Source organism: Alligator mississippiensis, chromosome 5, assembly GCF_030867095.1.
Source record: "Alligator mississippiensis isolate rAllMis1 chromosome 5, rAllMis1, whole genome shotgun sequence".
NCBI lineage: Eukaryota > Metazoa > Chordata > Crocodylia > Alligatoridae > Alligator > Alligator mississippiensis.
Window position 1 is genome coordinate 188,027,156 of NC_081828.1, and position 18,261 is coordinate 188,045,416.

Here is an 18,261-nt window from a genome sequence, read left to right on the forward strand (position 1 = left end):
GTGTCCTGGCCCCTGGCTCCCTTCTCCCCCGCGCCTCGGCTGCCGCCGCCTGGAGTCCGACCGCCCCCGAGCTTCCCCGGCCGGGCGGGCGTGCGGGAAGCCTGCTGCCGCTCCCGCGCCCGCTCCCCGCGCGCGGCCGGGCGCTGCCTGTCGAGCCCAGCCAGCAGATGTCTCTATTATCCTCATCTCAGATGATCCCCAGTAAGTTCCTTAGTGCGGGGATTTATTTCTTCTTTCTCCGCGGGCTGGAGAGCCGCTCGGCTGCGCCCGGGGCAGGCCTCCTCCAGCACTGGACAGCGCCTCCCCCGCCGGCTCCGCGGCTGCCGGTGATTGACAGCGGGCGCGGCCAGCCCGGGCCCGGAGGCGGGAGAGCACCTGGGCGCGGGGCGGGGCGGGGCGGGGCGGCCGAGCCCTCGCTGAGCCCCGCGGCGGCGGCGGCGGCGGCGCGGGGGCTGGGGGGGCGCACACGTCAGCGGCTCCCGGGAGCGGCGGCGGCGGCGGCTCCCGCGGGCGGGCGGGCGGGCGGGCGGCGGGATGTGACCGCCCCGAGCCGGGTGCGCAGTCCCCGCGGCACGAGCATCGCCACAGGTGACTGCCCGACGTGGTCCCGCTCCGCCCGGGAAGGGGCTTGGACATGGCTCGGCCCCTGCTGCTGCTGCTGCTGCTGCTGCCGCCGCTGCTGCTGGCCCAGCCGGGGCTGTGCGCGGAGCCGGGCGGCCGGGGCAAGGCGGCGGGCGGCCGGGGCAAGGCGGCGGAGAGCGCGGCGCTGGGCGAGGAGGTGCCGCGGGACGTGGCCTCGTTCCTGTACAGCGGGGACGCCCGCGAGCTGCGGCGGGCCAACTGCTCGGCGCGCTACGAGCTGGCCAGCCCGGGCGGCCGGTCCCGGCCCGGCTCGCACCCGGCCCTGCACGGCGCCCTGGACACGCTCACCCGCACCGCCAACTTCCTCAGCGCCATCCTGCAGAGCAACCGGTCCCGCGAGCAGAGCTGGCGGGACGACGCGGAGTGGTACCGCGCCCTGATCCGCAGCCTGCTGGAGGGGGACCCCCGCATCTCGCGGGCCGCCATCACGCTGGGCCTGGAGCCCCTGTCGTCCGCGCCGCGGGTCGTGCTGCAGGCCAGCCGGCATGAGAGCCGCATCCTGCTGCAGGACCTGCCGGCCGGCGCGCACCGCCTGCACAACGCCTCGCTGGACACCGAGTGGTTCCACGGCCTGCGCCGCAAGTGGAAGCCGCACCCGCACCCGCACCCGCAGCCACAGCCGCACCCGCACAGGAAGGCGCTCGGCCCGGGCCCCAAAACTTTGGAGAGCGGCTGGAGGCGGCGGGACAGCCCCGCGGCGGACAGGAGCCACGTCAGGTGGTCCTCCCCGTACCTGGAGTGTGAGAATGGGAATTACAAACCCACCTGGCTGGTGACTCTCTCCGCAGCTTTCTATGGGCTGCAGCCAAACCTGCTTCCCGAGTTCAGGTAGGCAAAGGTCTCTCCCCTGCTCCCTTACTAGGCACAGGGGTGCTGGAAACCACCCGCTTGTGCAGGGCGCCTCAGTCGGTTCTGGACTAGCTACCTGGTCTGAGCCCCCAGCGACTTGAGCTTGCCTTCAGAGGTAGTAGCCTCTTGGCCAAGCCTTGCCTTGGCATGTGCCAGGGTGCCGCTGTTCCTTGGTATTTTACAGTCTACGAACTACCGGGTTTTGTAAAATCACCTCTTTGAGCGGGGAGGTCTATTCCAGGGCAGAATGCAGGGGCTGTGTCTGTGTGGAGAAGCCAGGAGAAGCTGCCAGTTGTAGTTATTTCTAACTGCGGGAGGAATGCAGACTTGGTAGTTAAATGTTTGCTGATGTGTTATTAGTTACTCCAGTGTATAATTAAAACTGGCACAATCCCAGCCATAAATCTAACCAGCCAGAACACATTATTTTTATCCTGCAGACTGCAATTTATAGTCTCCCAAATGCATCTTCTTGGTGGTGTGCTCAGACTTGGACAGTGCGCTTACAGGTAAATAAACCTGCCTGGCTTGTAGTCCCAAGACAGTGCAGTGTGTGCACTTAGAGCCTTAAATGCTGGCAGGCCATTACATTTATGCATATTCTTCACTTTAAAAATATCAGTGGCCTTGTTATTTCCAAGCACATCCTGATTTGTGGGGTATTCAAGGAATTGCCATCTACTCTCCTACTGCTGTCTAGTTAGCCACTGAGCTCTGAGGGGTATTCAGAGCCAGAGCACAGCTCAGAGACTGAAATCTTGACACTTTGACATCAGCAGGAGATTTGCTTGAATCAAGTCTGTAGAATAGATTCTACGGACAGAGACCACAGAAACTTCAGGTTTTGGACAAGGAACTTTTGTAGCTGGGTAGTGCTTGCTGCATTTTGCAGTTCCTTTGAGTTTCCCAGAGGAACTGCAAGATTGCATTTCTTTGAAGTGGGTGGTGGTCTTTCTGTGGAGAAGAAAGCGTGCAGTTGACCAGCAGAGGTCATCCTGGCAGTGGCACAAAGAACTTCCTGCACACCTGTGGCTTTCCTAGTGCCTTCTCTTTATAAATCTTCTGCCTAGCATGTTGGCATAACCTTAATTAACTAAATGCAAAGTCCATTGCAACTCTGACATGCAAATATATTTTGGGGTTGTTATTTTTTTTTTCACCAAAAAGATCTTGGAATGGTCCGTGCTCGTTTTATTGTGTGGAAAGGTTAAAATTAAAGGTAAATATTTCACTATTTTGGAAAAGACAAGTGAAACACAAGTTACATTGAATCTTTCTTAGAAAACTGGTTTCTGTAATGTTTCATATAAAGAGGGGGGTGAGGAGGAGTATATTTATACTGTCAAGGCCAAATGTTCAATTTATAGCTGTTCCCAATTTGAGGAAAGATATGTGTAAAAATCTTGCAATTTTAAAATAAAGCTACAAAAGCATTCTACAGCATGTTGGAAAAATAGGTATAGCTTCTTAGCTATGTAGGAATGTCTAGTAAGTAATGCCTAGCTTTCTTATTTTCTAATTACTCAAATTAGATATGGTAACATTTATTTTTAGAATTCTTACATTCAAATTTAGGCAGCAGAAACTACAATTTATTTTACAAAAATAAGTCAATTAAAATTATATTATTGAGCAAAGTGAAAAAGCTGATGTAATCATTATAATATGTATTAGTATTAATTGCCATAAGGTGCTTCTCAAAATAGGTTTTTTATTTCCCCTTGCCATCTGTCATTGACATAAGTTGGTTTAATTTTTTTAATTTTTATTTAAAGCCTATATGTGAAAAGGGGGACATGCTAAGCTCTTTCTTTAAAAAAGTGACATTGATTCTTCCCAACAAAATGTCTCTAGGAATAACTAATTAAGGACACTACTGCTTCAGTTCACATGCTCCTTCCACTTAATTTTCTAGTATGAGAGCAAAGCAATTATTTGGTGCATGTTTACTCTAAAATGTCTCCTAAAATTTCATATACTCTCTTCCTTGCTCATTTTTTGTTATGACATTGGCTGCATAGTATACTATATTGGGAGAGAGTTTTCTTGATGGAGGTGTGGCAGTTTTTTAGGGTTAAAAAGTTTTTTTAGGTTTAAAAACTTTTTTTTTAGGGTTAAAAGCCAGCCCCTTTGCTTGTGTTAGTTGCATATGCATTCATATGCAAGCACATGGCAGAAGGAGAGGGATACCATCCTATGTTAAAACGTTGGGCTAAACTTTGCTTTCAATTACACTCACTGAGTACTTTTATAAAAGTCAACAGATTGATTTAGATCTACATAGGAGGAATAGAAAACAGAGTTTGCCCCTCACAGGAGCATTGCCACTCAGATAGCAATGGTATGTGACCATTGCTATTTGTGTCCAGGAGTTGTCACTGTTTGGAGACAGACATCTTCTCAATGACATTCGTGAAATATAAGCAAAACATTCTTCCATAAAGAAGAATGAGTTGCACAGGGCAAGGCTTCTAATGAAAACACCTCAATGTCTGTGCTAAAGAGCTTTTTCCTAAAAAATAGGCAGCCCAACTGTCTGAGGTGAGGGCCAAGAAAAATTTGGGAACACTTGATTCAATAATTGTCTTAATACTGGTCAATATTAAGATGAAGCCAGTAGAGCATGATCCTTTCCCTGCATTTTTAAGATTGCCATTGACTAAGTGGTTCTGTAATAACTTGATCTCTTATTTCCTTAGAAAAAAACACCATATTTTAGCTTTTACTTTTGCTGTTAAAGTTTAAAAAGGGATTGCTTATTACACAGTGGCAATGACATGGGATTATTTTACTATTTAGGAAACCCTGCAGTTCATAGCAAAGAGGGCACTTTTATGTAGGCAAAATGCATCCTAGATGAAATTTACTGTCCCTAGTCCCTTCCTTACAAGGTCTGACTAATAGGAATTGTGGGGTAGACCTGCCCACGGTGGTGGTATGGTCATAAGGTTTGCATTTTAATGAGCCTTGTATAATCTTTTCCATCTGATTTCCAAACCTCTGTTATATGTAGGCATGGGAGTACCTTCAGTGGTACAGAGAGGTCTAGAAGCTTTGTGTTCCACTGGTCTGATATGCTGCTTCAACTGAGTGCTAGGTTAATAAGAACAGTTATTCACAGCCTTGGCAAAGCACTGCTGTCTGGTGCAATATTATGAGGTAGTACTGAAAAGGACCTCAGGGGTGATGTAATCCTCATCCTTGCTATTGGAGGCACCATATGATTGAATTGCTTTCATAAATTTATCAAACTCTATCTTTAAAGTAGTTAAGTATTTTTCCTGTAACCCATTTGAAAAGCTGGTAAAGAATCTCACTCCTTTAATGTTTAGGGACTTCTTCTAACTCCTAACCTAAATTTATTCATGGCCAGCATATACTCAATTGTTCTTGTGCCATTTATCCTTTACCTCAGGGCTGTCCAACTAATGGTCCATAGGCCACATGGGGCTCACAAAAGGTTAAGCTGCAGCCCCAGGTTCCTTCTTGGCCACCACTGTCCCCATCACTCTGGCTGCCTGGCATAGGCAGTGGAAGGGGGGGGGGGAGGGCTAATGGGGCTTAGCTCCCCAAACACGGGACAGCGGTAGGGCTGCAAAGCAGCACAACCACAGGCTTCTGGCGGCTGCATCAGGGGTGGGAAATGAGTGGGGCTGGGGCAGGCACTGCACAACTGGTGGGGCGTGGGACTGAGCTGCGAACGGCTCATTGGGGGCGTGGGTCCAGCGGGGCAGGGTGGGCTGTGACTTGCTGCAGGCGGGGGCCAGGGTGGCACCAGGCTCTTCCTGGTAGGGGTGGGCTGCAGCCACAGCTTCAGTCTGCCCTGCCCTGCCCTGCGCAGACCTGGGGGCACATGCTCCCCATGCCTCCCAAGGTGCGTGCAGTGGCGGGAGCTGCCGCCCTCTGCCTGTGCCGGATGCCCTCCGAATGAGCCGCTCATGGATCTGTCCTGTGCCCTGCCCTGGCTGTGCAGGGCGGGGCCTCAATCTTCCCTCTCCCCCTGCCCCTTCCCCCACAGACTTATCTGCTAAAGCAGGGTAAATGCACGCATGTGCTCAGTCCCTCCCCCGCCCCCTCAAAATGTTTCTCCCTCTGTCTATGAACAGCAGTCAGAGCCTTTGGGCTCCCTCTCCCTCCTCTGGCTTCCACTTCCTGCTCCTGCCCCAGAGGGTAGGGTGGTATGGGTAGAGATCTGAGGGTGAGGCTCACGCTGTGCGGACATGTGTTGAAGTGGGAGGAAGGGGGTGTGCAGGCACATGGTACATCAGGGAGGTGCTGTCCAGTGTGCAGTTCAGGGTACCCATGACTCTGGCTCTCACTAGTGCTGCCCCTGCTTGTGTGGTCTATGGCCCCTGGCTACTTAGAAGTTGGATAGCTGTGATTTCGCCTAAATAGCTCATTCCCCCACCCCTGGTGTTTACTCCCTCACCCCCTATATCCCTACATTTATAGATGTCAATCACATCCCCTCTTAGTCTGTGTTTTCCTAAACTGAATAAGTCAAACTCTTAGTCTCCTCGCAAATTCCAGGCCCTACATTTCGTAGCAGCCAATTCTGCAGCTATTTCAGTTTGAGTTTAACTTTCTTGAACATGGTGATGAGAATTACTCTGGATGAGGTCATGCCTTGTACAGTGGCATTAATACTTCCCTGACTCGACTGTACTAATGGCTCCCTTTTTGGTTTTCTATAGTTTCTTGAGTACAAACCTTGATACACTGCCATTATTAGAAATGGTCATATCTGTTACTCATGGGAGGTTTTTTACAGCAGGCCTGAATATTTTCAGGGCCTGGGTTACTCTCTCTTTGAGTTAAGTATGTATTTCCAAGCTTCCTTTTAAATAGAACTGTTGGGAGAGTGCATATGAGTGATGGTTATTTGGCAATGTATGACCATTCTCAGCAAGCTGACAAATTAGCTTGAATGATGCTGTGTTCTGGAGCATTTACAGAAACCTCACTCTCAAATTTGGCTGCACCAGGTATTATCATTTTTATTTTTGTTGTCTGTCTTCCTGGCATACCATCCTTATCACTGATTATTAGAAAGATATCCCTTGGTCCATCGAGCATTTTTGCTGCATAGTCAAACCCAGTCATTCCCTCTACAAAGACAGTGGAATTCATGGGATCACCATTAACTGATCAGTGGGAGTTGGGCATGGCCTGTCTTGGCCTATATAGTAAGGTGTTCAGTGGAGGGTGTATGGCTAAAGAAAATAAAGGAACATGCACAGTGTGTAATTCCCCAGGATATATTTTACTGTAGCTTCTTAAATATAACACAGGAGAAAATATGTTAGCACAACAGCTTCAAAAGTGGGTTTAAATAAGTTCTGAAAACATGAAAGACAGTCTCTAGACTATTAATTTCCACTTATAAATGTGTTTTAAATCCTTCCTTAAATTATTTTCCACACACAAACTAGTTTTCTAATTTCTAATTCCCTGACATCTTTAATCCTCTTTCTCCTATTTCAAATTGTGAAAGAAAGATCACTCCATTAGGATAAAGGTTATGGCTTATTATATTCTTGTATACCTTCTGAAAATTCTGTGAAGTGGTGGCATTACCATTTCCTTACACAAGGATACCAGTGCCTATCTGAAGATGGGGAGGGGGAAGGCTTGGGTAGGTTTAGAATCAACTCTGAAGATGAGAAAAGGGCCATTTATTTCTGTGAAACTTTCAAAAGTTTTGGCTTCCTGGTCATGAAAAGAGATGGTAGAGACCTGTTCTTTTCTGCTTAGGGCAGTGTCCACAATGTATTATTTTTCCTCTAGCTATTCAATAATGGATGGTTCATATTGTTTAAGATGTCACAGAGTATGGATAAAAATAGAGGCAAGGGAACAGTAGCAATAACAATAATATATAAATCTATATATGAAAAATACTGCTTGATTCACTGCTGGAAGCACAACAAACAGTGGTGTTTCTGAGGGAACAGGATACAATTACATGCTACCATTTTTGGCGGTTATTTTGATTTAGAATAGAGCACAGAAGACTAGAGGAAACTTCTTCTGTGGGTAAACTCCTACTACCCCTATGGGGGGAGGGGGGGATTTGTGTCCTGTGGAGGGGAAGTCTGGAAGTAATTTTCTGAAGGTCTATGAAAATCAAACCTCTGCCCCATGATTTTTATTTATTTTGCCCACAATGTCAGGTTGCAGATGCAGAAGCCCCCACATGAAGGGCTGTCCTTGATGATGGAATTCAGCCAAGTAGTAATTTAAGCAAGAAAAACTATTTAAGTAGCTCTTTTGATGAAATTACAGAGACATCCACAGATATGCAGCAATGCATACCATATATCTGAAGGCAGGTGAGAATCCTAAATAATCTCATTGACAACAGAGGCTTCAGATCTAACTACTCCACATTTTGTAATACTTTTTCAAATGGCCCCAGGGATTTCCTCTGCAGGTGAATCCTAATTTATGTGCCCACATTGCTATACCCTGTACTCTGATTACAGTTATTTTTAGTGAAAGCTGGTACTCTTATGAAAATGCATGCTGAAAAACAGCAGCAATTCTACTACTAAGGCCTTAGAAAAATATGTATCTCTGCTATTAGTGAAAGCTGAATTGTAGAGAGGAACAGATCAAAATCCAGTTCTTTTCTATGTACAGAATAAGTCCCTAGAGCCATCTATAGCTCCAAGTGGACACATACATATACAGATAAAGGTTAATGTTCAAAAAATGGCTGGGTGATTTAGGGACATAAAGCCCCCTAAAGTCTTTAACTCTGAATGATACTTAGGCTTGAAAGTCTCTCGGGAAGTCTTCAGTTCTACATTACGGCTTTTAAAAAAGTAAATGGTAATATATATTTTGGATGCCTCACTAGGATACCTTGACAAAACCAGATTCTCAGAAGCTGTTAACATCGACCCATAGAAATTCAAGATTCTTTAATTTCTGATTGGACATCTCCAAATCAGGATGCTCAAAATCACTACTCACTCTTGAAAACCTAGGCCATGCTGCTTGCCTTCTATGGAAAGGAGAGGAGGATTTTTCATGTATAGTGTATATATGTCATGTATATATATCACTGCTGAAATCTTTACAAAGAAAGGATATAATTTGGTCAAGTTGTCCACATCATGTATATTGTTAAAGGTTATCTTCTCTTCATATGCTTATCTCTCTCTAAATTCCTGGAGATCTTGCTGATTCTCTATCCCTACATCCTCTTCACTAATAGAATTGTTAGCTTATATGGGTAGACTATAAGCAGAACCGATTACACGATTAGAAGAACTTGCTTCTTAGTCATGTGTTTGGCATCCCTTCATCCTATTTGTCTGTAACACTTACCTGTCCAAAAATAAATATACAGAAGCAGAAGACAGCCTCTGCATTCTTGCTCAACTGAGCCCTGCCCTCGTTGCCAAAAAAGACTCTCTAGATCTTGGAGACAGAAGTATAATGTTTGTCACTGTTTAAGTCTTCGGCAAATCATACTGTGTGGCTCTGCTTATAAGCAGTATGAGAAAAAGGGAACCTGCACTTTCAGTTTATAATGTGCACTAATGTAAAAAAAAATCCTTCAGATATCTGTTTTTTTTACAACACATTATTACAATGAAATATTATAACTACTGAAACTATCAAGATAGCTAGTAGGCTGGGAAAACAAGCTTAAATCAATTTTTGGCACAGATTTCGAAGCAGACAGAATGCCAACAAACAGTGGTACTGAAAATTAAGACAGACATAAAAGCCTCTTAAATCAAACCTTCTGATCTGATGGAAAATCCTTGATGACATCATTCTTCAACAATTACCCATTATACATAATTGTAACTAATAATTTCTCATCTCTGAAAATCCAAAATGTTAAACATGAAACTCAAAGTACTATTTTTTGTGTCAACATTGTAAAACAAGGATACAAGACAAATATTTATAGTCATAAGAAGATTAGCTTTCAATGGATAAAATACACTTGCTTTCCAGATGGTCTATAATTACCATTAATATTATTATTAACTTATCACTGTGGCTTGCGTTCGGCTAAGCAGGGCTCTCAGTTGGCTAAAAATCAGACTGATGTTATGCCGACAAGTTTAGTTTTCCTATTGTGCTGTTCACACTTGTCTTGAACACTTACACCCAGACAGCAAAGCAAAAATTATTCATAGTTCAATAAATATAATGTTTAGAAGTAGTTGATCTCTATACGTACTAGGATGTCTTCTTCCATATGTTCCCTTTTCTGAATACTGAATCAAAAATAACTAAACATGTAGGTGGTTAACCAGTCTGTACTAACTACTGTATTAATCCCAACTGCATTACAGAAATATGTCATCATTTACATATCAGGATACTTATATCATATGGTGTAGCATACATCTGTGATGGATGTGCTGCAAATGGCAGGTTGTCCTAAATGGATGCTGTAAATCTCTTTTAACACACTGAGCCATAATGTATTCTGTAAATGCCACACACACACACTTTACAATAAATTTATTCTGATATTATTTTACATATCTCAAGTAGATTAAAGAAGCTATATTTATGGAGAAGGATAGCCAGTAATAGGGGCTATAATAGTGGTTAATGGAACTATTGAATTAAAATGAAATTGATAGAATCTTCACAAGCTTCTGAGGTTTAGTAGAACATAGTGAAGAGGATGCACAGTTCAAAGTGATGCTCTTCACCTTCAGAAACTGTCTAAGTCTCCAAAAGAGAGTGGTTAGTTTTATTTCTGGATTGCAGCCTATATTGATGGTGAGATGATTTCTTACTTCTGTTAGGAAGAACCATTATTTATTTTTCCCCCCTCCTCTTCAGTCTTAAGAATTAATCTCTTCTGTCTCCCTGGCACAAGCCAGATCTGCTTCTTGCTTATTCTAAACTACGGCAATGCACAGGGGTCTGGGAAAGAAAAGGTAAAAACGGGTGGGTCACCTCATGACTCTTGGGACATTTCAGGAGTGTGGACTGAAGACTGGTGTGTGGAACAAAACTAATAAAAACCTTGCCTGAAGTTAATGCCACAAGGAGTTTTGACAGTGTCAAAATCCCCTGCGGAAAGAGTTGGATTTTTTTCGACAGTTTTCCACACCAAAAAATGAAAAGTTTTAATTTTGAAAACCATCTTGAAAGGACAATTTTAATCTTCATTTATATGTTCTTGTTGAGATAAAAAGTGTTTTCTATGGGGAATTTTGAACAAAAACATTTCATTTGAAATGTTTCAAGGATACAGCTTTGGGGTTTTCAACCAGCCCTGGTATGGAAAGGCTGGAAATGTTTTCTACTGTTCAATGCCTTATTGCAGAGCACTTAGAAAGATACTTTACTCTTCTGTGCTGTATGGTGTAGACTGCATTAGTTACAAATTCCCTAGTCTAAAATGCACCCAAATGCATATTCAAATTCTTGCTCTGCATTTGCAGTCCCTAATTGTTCTGGGTCCTATGTACTGTTGTTCTAGCTTCAGGCTGCTTTTTTTTTCCCCTGGCTGCTTTTCCATCCTTTTATATCTCTTGATCATTATAGGATTTCTACAACAGCCTGCTCATTACACAATGCAGCCTACTACTGCAGACAAAGGAGAAGGCTTTGTAATTATTCTGCCACTCATAACAGTGCTAGCAAGTGCTTAGTTCACTTTATTTTCACCTTGCCTCTTTCAGAGAAAATATGTTGGGGGTGTTTCTCCTTCCACCAATTAAAACCAGACCACACAAGGGAAAAAATCTCTTCTGCAACAGGAAGTAATGGCCTGCTTCCCTAAGGCTTCTATATAGTCTCCCAGCTGAGGCTGCGGCAGCTGTAATAGGAATGAATCAGCACTGATTTTCACCAGGTAAACTCATCTCTTTGCAAGAGCCAAAGTACTAAGCTAAGGCTTTTGAAAAGCTTTCAAAAGGGTCTAGTTTATAAGATGTGCTGGGGAAGCAGATTTGGCCCTAGTCCTGCAAGTTTATTCACTTGCTTTGCTTACTTGCAACTACACTGAAACCAATACGTAGCAGAACTAGCCATGCTGCAAACCCACTGACTTTTGCATTCAAAATGATGAAGAAAAATATCACAGAGCTCCCAGGTGTTCTGGAGGGATGGGATTCGCTTTTGATCAAGTTAGGAGTCAGTTGAACATAATGAATAACTTTGTGTAGCCAGACAGCTTGTTGTTAAAGGCACATGATCAGAGGCTTGAAAGTTCTTTTAAGTCTTAATAAGGTCGGGGAGTAAATCCTGCTAAGGAAACTTAATCCACACATATGGCTTACATATACAATATTAAATGCATGTGGTATGCTAACTTTTTTTTTTGTTGCTCAAACCTTAATCATTTGGGGCATGAAGAGCTGGACAATTTAATAATATTAAAATAAGGAGATCAACAAACACTGGAATTTAATTCACAAGATAAATATGGAATTGCACATGCAAAGATGCAAGTTAAATGTGTGTACATTTTAAAATGTCAGGGCTTGATTTTCATTTATAGTTGAACATGAGAAGAATGATACTTCCAGCAGTTTTAGCATTTCAAATTGTTAAAAAATGGACCTAGCAGAGACCCAGTCTGTTGCCCATTCAGTTCTGTTTCAGAGATGTATGAATTAGATATTAAAGGTTAAACTGTGGCCTAAAATGAGTAAGCATAACTTGACCAGAGTGGAGTTTCATTTGCTCACACCAAATCTGAATTTGGCCACACATGATTCAAAGGAATAAATGACTCTGCAGGTTTTATTATCACTGTTCTTTCTGGTATATACTGTATTCTTGCCAAGATGTAGAATTGTCTAATACAGCGGGAGCCAAATTTTTCAGCTGGCATACCACAAATTAACCCCCACCATTCTTGAGTGCCACTTCAATCTCTCTCCCCTGCCTGATCTACTGCTCTTCTTTCTGTTCCCTAATCTGTCTGCCACCAAGTTGCATGTCTGCTCCCCAGTTTGCTGCGTACCACACAAACAAGCTGTCCATGCCACCTGTAGCATATGTGCTGTAGGTTGGCCACCTGTGGTCTAATGGATCAAGCAAGGAGTTCCCAAGATGTAATCATAGTTGTGTGACTAGTGCCCTGTGAAATCTTAATAATTTAATACATTTTTGACTCAGTACTGCCTTTAAAATGGGGATGATAATATTTCCCACTTTTACATAGCTCAGCAAAAGTGATTCAGTGTTTGTCAAGTGGCTCTGAATAGATGAAATTGCTGTTGATATACTATGAATAAAATAACAGGCAAATGGTTTTAATTGTTTGAGAGTAATTGTTTGTTGATGATGTAATAAATACGTAAGGTTTTTTACTACACAGTTTTTAAGCATTCTGGTTCCTAGCCTGAAATTAACAGGTTCAATTCATAGATTCATAGATGCTAGGGTTGGAAGGGACCTCGATAGATCATCGAGTCCGACCCCCTGCATAGGCAGGAAAGAGTGCTGGGTTCAGATGACCCCAGCTAGATGGTTATCTAACCTCATCTTGAAGACCCCCAGGGTAGGGGAGAGCACCACCTCCCTTGGGAGCCCATTCCAGACCTTGGCCACTCTAACTGTGAAGAAGTTCTTCCTAATGTCTAGTCTAAATCTGCTCTCTGCTAGCTTGTGGCCATTATTTCCTGTAACCCCCGGGGGCGCCTTGGTGAATAAAACCTCACCAATTCCCTTCTGTGCTCCCGTGATGAACTTATAGGCAGCCACAAGGTCGCCTCTCAACATTCTCTTGCGGAGGCTGAAGAGGTCCAGGTGCCCCAGTCTCTCCTCATAGGGCTTGGCCTGCAAGCCCGTAACCATACGAGTGGCCCTTCTCTGGACCCTCTCCAGGTTATCCACATCCCTCTTGAAGTGCGGCGCCCAAAACTGCACGCAGTATTCCAACTGCGGTCTGACCAGCGCCCAATAGAGGGGAAGTATCACCTCCTCGGATCTGTTTGTCATGCATCTGCTGATGCACGATAAAGTGCCATTAGCTTTTCCGATGGCTTCGTTACACTGCCGACTCATGTTCATCTTGGAGTCCACTAGGACTCCAAGATCCCTTTCCGCGTCCGTGCTGCCAAGCAGGTCATTTCCTAGGCAGTAGGTATGCTGGACATTTTTCCTCCCTAGTTGCAGCACTTTGCATTTCTCCTTGTTGAATTGCATTCTGTTGTTTTCTGCCCCATATGTCCAACCTGTCCAGGTCTGCTTGTAGTTGTTCCCTGCCCTCCGGCGTGTCCACTTCTCCCCACAGTTTTGTGTCATCTGCAAACTTGGACAGAGTACATTTCACTCCCTCGTCCAAGTTGCTGATGAAGATATTGAAGAGTATCGGTCCAAGGACCGAGCCCTGCGGGACCCCACTGCCCACACCCTTCCAGGTCGATACCGACCCATCCACTACGACTCTCTGGGTGTGACCCTCTAGCCAATTTGTCACCCACTGGACTGTGTAGTCATCCAAGTCACAGCCTCTTAACTTGATTACCAGTATGGGGTGGGATACCGTATCGAAGACCTTCCTGAAGTCTAAGTATACGACATCAACCCCTACTCCTGCATCCAGGCGTTTTGTAACCTGGTCATAAAAAGAGACTAGATTAGTCAGGCATGATCTACCTGCTACAAACCTGTGCTGGTTTCCCCTCAGCATAATTTTTCCTGCCGGGCTCTCGCAAATGTGAGCCTTGATAATTTTTTCAAAGACTTTGCCTAGGATGGAGGTGAGACTGACTGGCCTATAGTTGCCTGGGTCCTCCTTCCTCCCCTTCTTGAAAATGGGGACCACATTGGCCCTTTTCCAGGCCTCTGGGACCTGGCCCATGTGCCATGACTGCTCAAATATTACCACCAGTTGTTGCACAATGACGTCAGCCAGTGCCTTCAGTACCCTCGGATGGAGCTCATCCGGGCCTGCCGACTTAAAGGCATCCAGTTCCTCCAAGTGACCCTGCACCATCTCGGGGTCTACGCTTGGTAGTCTGGCGTCCTGCTGCTGCCTCTCTACAATCCCAGTGAGAGCCTTGTCCTGCCCCTCTCTTAGGAACACAGAGGCAAAGAACTCGTTGAGGAGTTCAGCCTTGTCCCCCCTGTCCATCACCAATTGCTTCTGCCCATTTAGTAGGGGTCCTATTCCACCCTGGGCCTTCCTATAGAGCACATAGCTGATGGCATCATGTGTTTCTTGGATCTGGTACTCGGCAGTGGATAGAAATTATGGCTGTAGGTGCTAGGCAGGCAATCTATAGTAAGGATCTCTCTTTATTTAGCAGTAGAAATACAACTTTGTAAAGGCCTGGATTTCTTATAACATCTTTGGCTGAGGTACTGTAGCATAATATGTTGTTTTCTTTTTAAAAGTGGATTAATTGAGGATGTACATAGATTTGTTGACTGAAAACAAATCTCTGAATTCACCTGTTTGAATGTCTACTATGACATTTGCCATAATTTTATGTACAAAGTAGTCTGTACAAAGTTTCTAATGCAATTTTTAATAATTAAATCCAAACAGCAGCAAGGCAGTCAGGCAGTAATAGTGGCTGCACAGTCTCTGAACATGAGTGTTTATCTCCCTGATGCTAATTGATTCCATAGGAACTGTTTTAGGAAAAAAGGAAAGAAACTCTCTCTTTCTTTCTAGATGTGCAGCTGCACTTTGAACATTTTTGGCTTTCTTCATACCACTGCATTTGAGCTGTTTATAGTATGGTATGATGAACTGGGAATTGAATTGGTCTGCTTTCAGTTGGAAGGAGTTTTCTAATATTGTAGGAGAAATTTTTGATGATGAAAGCTTTTAGGTTCTTGGCACATGAGACTGATTGTTCAGAGAGTGCTTTCTGATCTATTTAGTATGTACTAGAAGCATCCCACTCAATTTCCTAGACACCAGCGATCTGCTTCTATATTGCCCTGTACCTAGTGTAATCATTTATATCACTGTAAAGAGAACTGAAATGCTATCAAGTGAAAATAGTAGCATTTTACCCTTGTGTTATACTAGTGTAAATGAAGCTAGAGGAAAACAGAGAATCAGGCCCCATAGATCCTAGATACATTTAGTAACGTGTTATGATCACTAAGATGCTATGCAGTGGGTTGTGTTGGAGCTTTAGAGCCAGCTGATTTAAGGCAGGGGTATAAACATATGGCCTGTGGGCTGGATCTTGCCTGTGGGTTGCTGAACTGGCCCCAGGCCTGGCCTTATACACTGAATATGATGGCACACTGGACCTGGCACCATGTACACTATGGGCAGCACAGGGGGTTTACAAGACACCAGATGCAGCCCATGCCCCAAAACCTGGTGGTATGTGAAGCATTGGGTCCAGCCCATGCACTTGGTGCTAGCCCTGGGGGCTACTTGCACAGCGAGCCCCAGGACCGATGCATGCTGTATGCACTGCACGGAGCACAGGGGGCCGCCACAGGGTGCATGTGCCATTGGCACTCTGCTAAATCTGCAGCTCCCATGCAGGGCTGGTCAGTGGGGTGCCACATGGAGTGTGCACCCTGTGCCAGCTTCCTGTGTCACATGCCCTGGGGATAGGACCAGGATGGACCCACTGCAGAGTGCCCATGATTCTGGATCCTGCCCATGTGCCACACGTGCCAGCCCCTGGGGACGGCATGGGGTGCACGATGTCTGTTGCGTGAAGGATGGATCTGACATTGCAGGCATCACAGGGGTCCAGAGCATGGACTGCACGTGGTGTCCTGTACTGCTTCCCTGTGCTGCCTGTAATGCTGGGTCTAGCACATGTGCCATCGGCAGTGTGAACCCTGCAGGGGGTGGTGCATGCACCTGGGGATGGTCCGTGCAGTATGCAGGCAGGACCTGGTGCCTGAGTGCTCTGCTGGGTGGGCAGTCCTGGCCCTTCCCACACACCAGCTCAGGTACACTCACCTGGCCCATGAGGTCCGATGAGTTTTAAATCCCTGGTTTAAGGGAGGAGTATATTGCCTTATTGCACATTTTGTGCACAAGATGGGGTGTTGAACACAGACAGAGTACCTTTGCCTGGGCAGTCAGGATTGGGAGCTTTAGGTCATATTTAGTAGGGCTGTGTGAAGCTTCAGTCCCTGATTTGATCTGGTGGAGATTCGTCCCGATTCGGTGGCCGAATCTCCGAATCCAAATCGAATCAGAGGACCGTTTAATCTCTCTGAAATGAATTGGAACCTTCTGAATAGATTCAGAGAGATTCGGAAAGATTCAGCAATTTGGACATAGACACAGCTTTAAATGTTTTTTCTACATACCTCTAGGTAGCAGGGGCTCGTGAATGCTGTGATGCTGGGATGCATGGTGTGTCCCATTGAAGCATGGGGGGCTCCCCAGCATGCTCAGCAGTAGGCCCGGAAATGGACCAGAAGCACTTCCAGTCCACTTCCGAGTCTGCCGGGGAGTGGTGCCTCCTGGGTCTGGGGTGGGGGGGGAACCCTGCAGCTGATCACCAAGCCAGAGGCAGGGCATGGGGAGCCTCCTGCGCCCTCCCCAGCAGAACCAGAAGTGGACCAGAACTATTTCCGGTCCACTTCTGGGTTCACGGCTGAGCACATGGAGGGCTCCCCCACACTCCTGTGGGATGCTGCATGCGCCCCAGCATCGCAGCAATCATGAGCCATGCCTGCTACCTCAGGGCATGTAGAAAAAACTTTTAAAGTTGTTTCAATGTCCAAATCGCTGATTCACTGAATCAGCATTGAATCTTCAGATTTGGATTTGGCCAAATCGAATCAAGGACACTGATCTGAATCAATGGATTGAATTGCTGTCCCTGATTCAGGCCAAATCCAAATCGAATAGGGCCCACTTTGCACACCCCTAATATTTAGGGGTGGACAGCACAGATTACTTGTGGGGTTGGGTTAGAGTGAATCTCCAAATTGTTGGTAGGAGTTTGTCTGTTCCCAGGTAGCACCCTCTCTGTGGAGAATAGGAAAGGACTTTTGGCCAGAAAAGAACCCCTTGATTGGGTTCTTCCATGTGTGGGAGAAAATGAGAAATTCTCACTGGAGGTTCCCATTGTCTAGGTGCTGCCCTCTTCCAAAAGAATATAAAGGGGGTGGTGGTGCAATGTGCATAAAACATTTCAGAGCAAGAATTACTTAAACTATAAATGCTTTGTGAAACGCTGTTTTCTTTTTCTTGGGCTGCATGTAGTTGTTGGTATGTATAGGCTAACTGGGGCCAAAAGGTGGGCAAAAGCAGTATTCTGAAGGGTGTGTGAAGTTGGTGGAGACAGATGTGAGGATCTCTGTAAATTATACTGGTTTAGATGTCATCTATCCACAACCATCCCAATGTAGCAGTTTATTGAAAACAAACAGGCTTTTAACCTGTTCCCCATCACCTAGTGGCAAGGCACAGTAACAGCTGTCTACTGTGTGAGCTAACATGATAGCTATATGCATGTTTGAGCCCTCTGTAATTTATGTTGACCTACAACATAACATTCAGGGAGGTTAGGGGGAGGTTAGATTGAGTAAAAATGGCCACCCAGTCTAAGGTAAGTTGAGATGTGGTGGCTAGTGGGGCAGGGTGTTGGTGGGGACTGGGAAGGTTTGGTGGGATTGATGGGGCAAGCAGGGTCCGCAAAGGGCTTGGAGGGCTTGTGGTGGGGGGGAGTGGGATCTGTGGGGGTGTTGGGAGGTTTTGGTGTGGTCGGGTGAGCTTATGGTGTGGGGGTCCCAAACAGTTGGTCCCCACTGACCAAAGAGTTCACAAAGTTACCCAGTTACTGTGTAGGAGCAATTCTGTTACCTCCTTATTGAGTATCTCTA

General features: G+C 45.6%; 1 protein-coding gene across 1 annotated transcript in view; it reads left to right on the forward strand.

Moving 5' to 3' along the window:
• The first annotated feature begins 531 nt into the window (after nucleotides 1-531).
• The window catches only part of GPR158 (G protein-coupled receptor 158), a 385,566-nt gene continuing 367,836 nt past the window's right edge, over nucleotides 532-18,261 (forward strand). Inside the window, exon 1 of the mRNA XM_014608949.3 lies at nucleotides 532-1,470. Within this exon, the coding sequence (XP_014464435.2) occupies nucleotides 635-1,470 (836 nt within the window). The 5' untranslated portion in view covers nucleotides 532-634. The remainder of the gene's footprint in view (nucleotides 1,471-18,261) is intronic.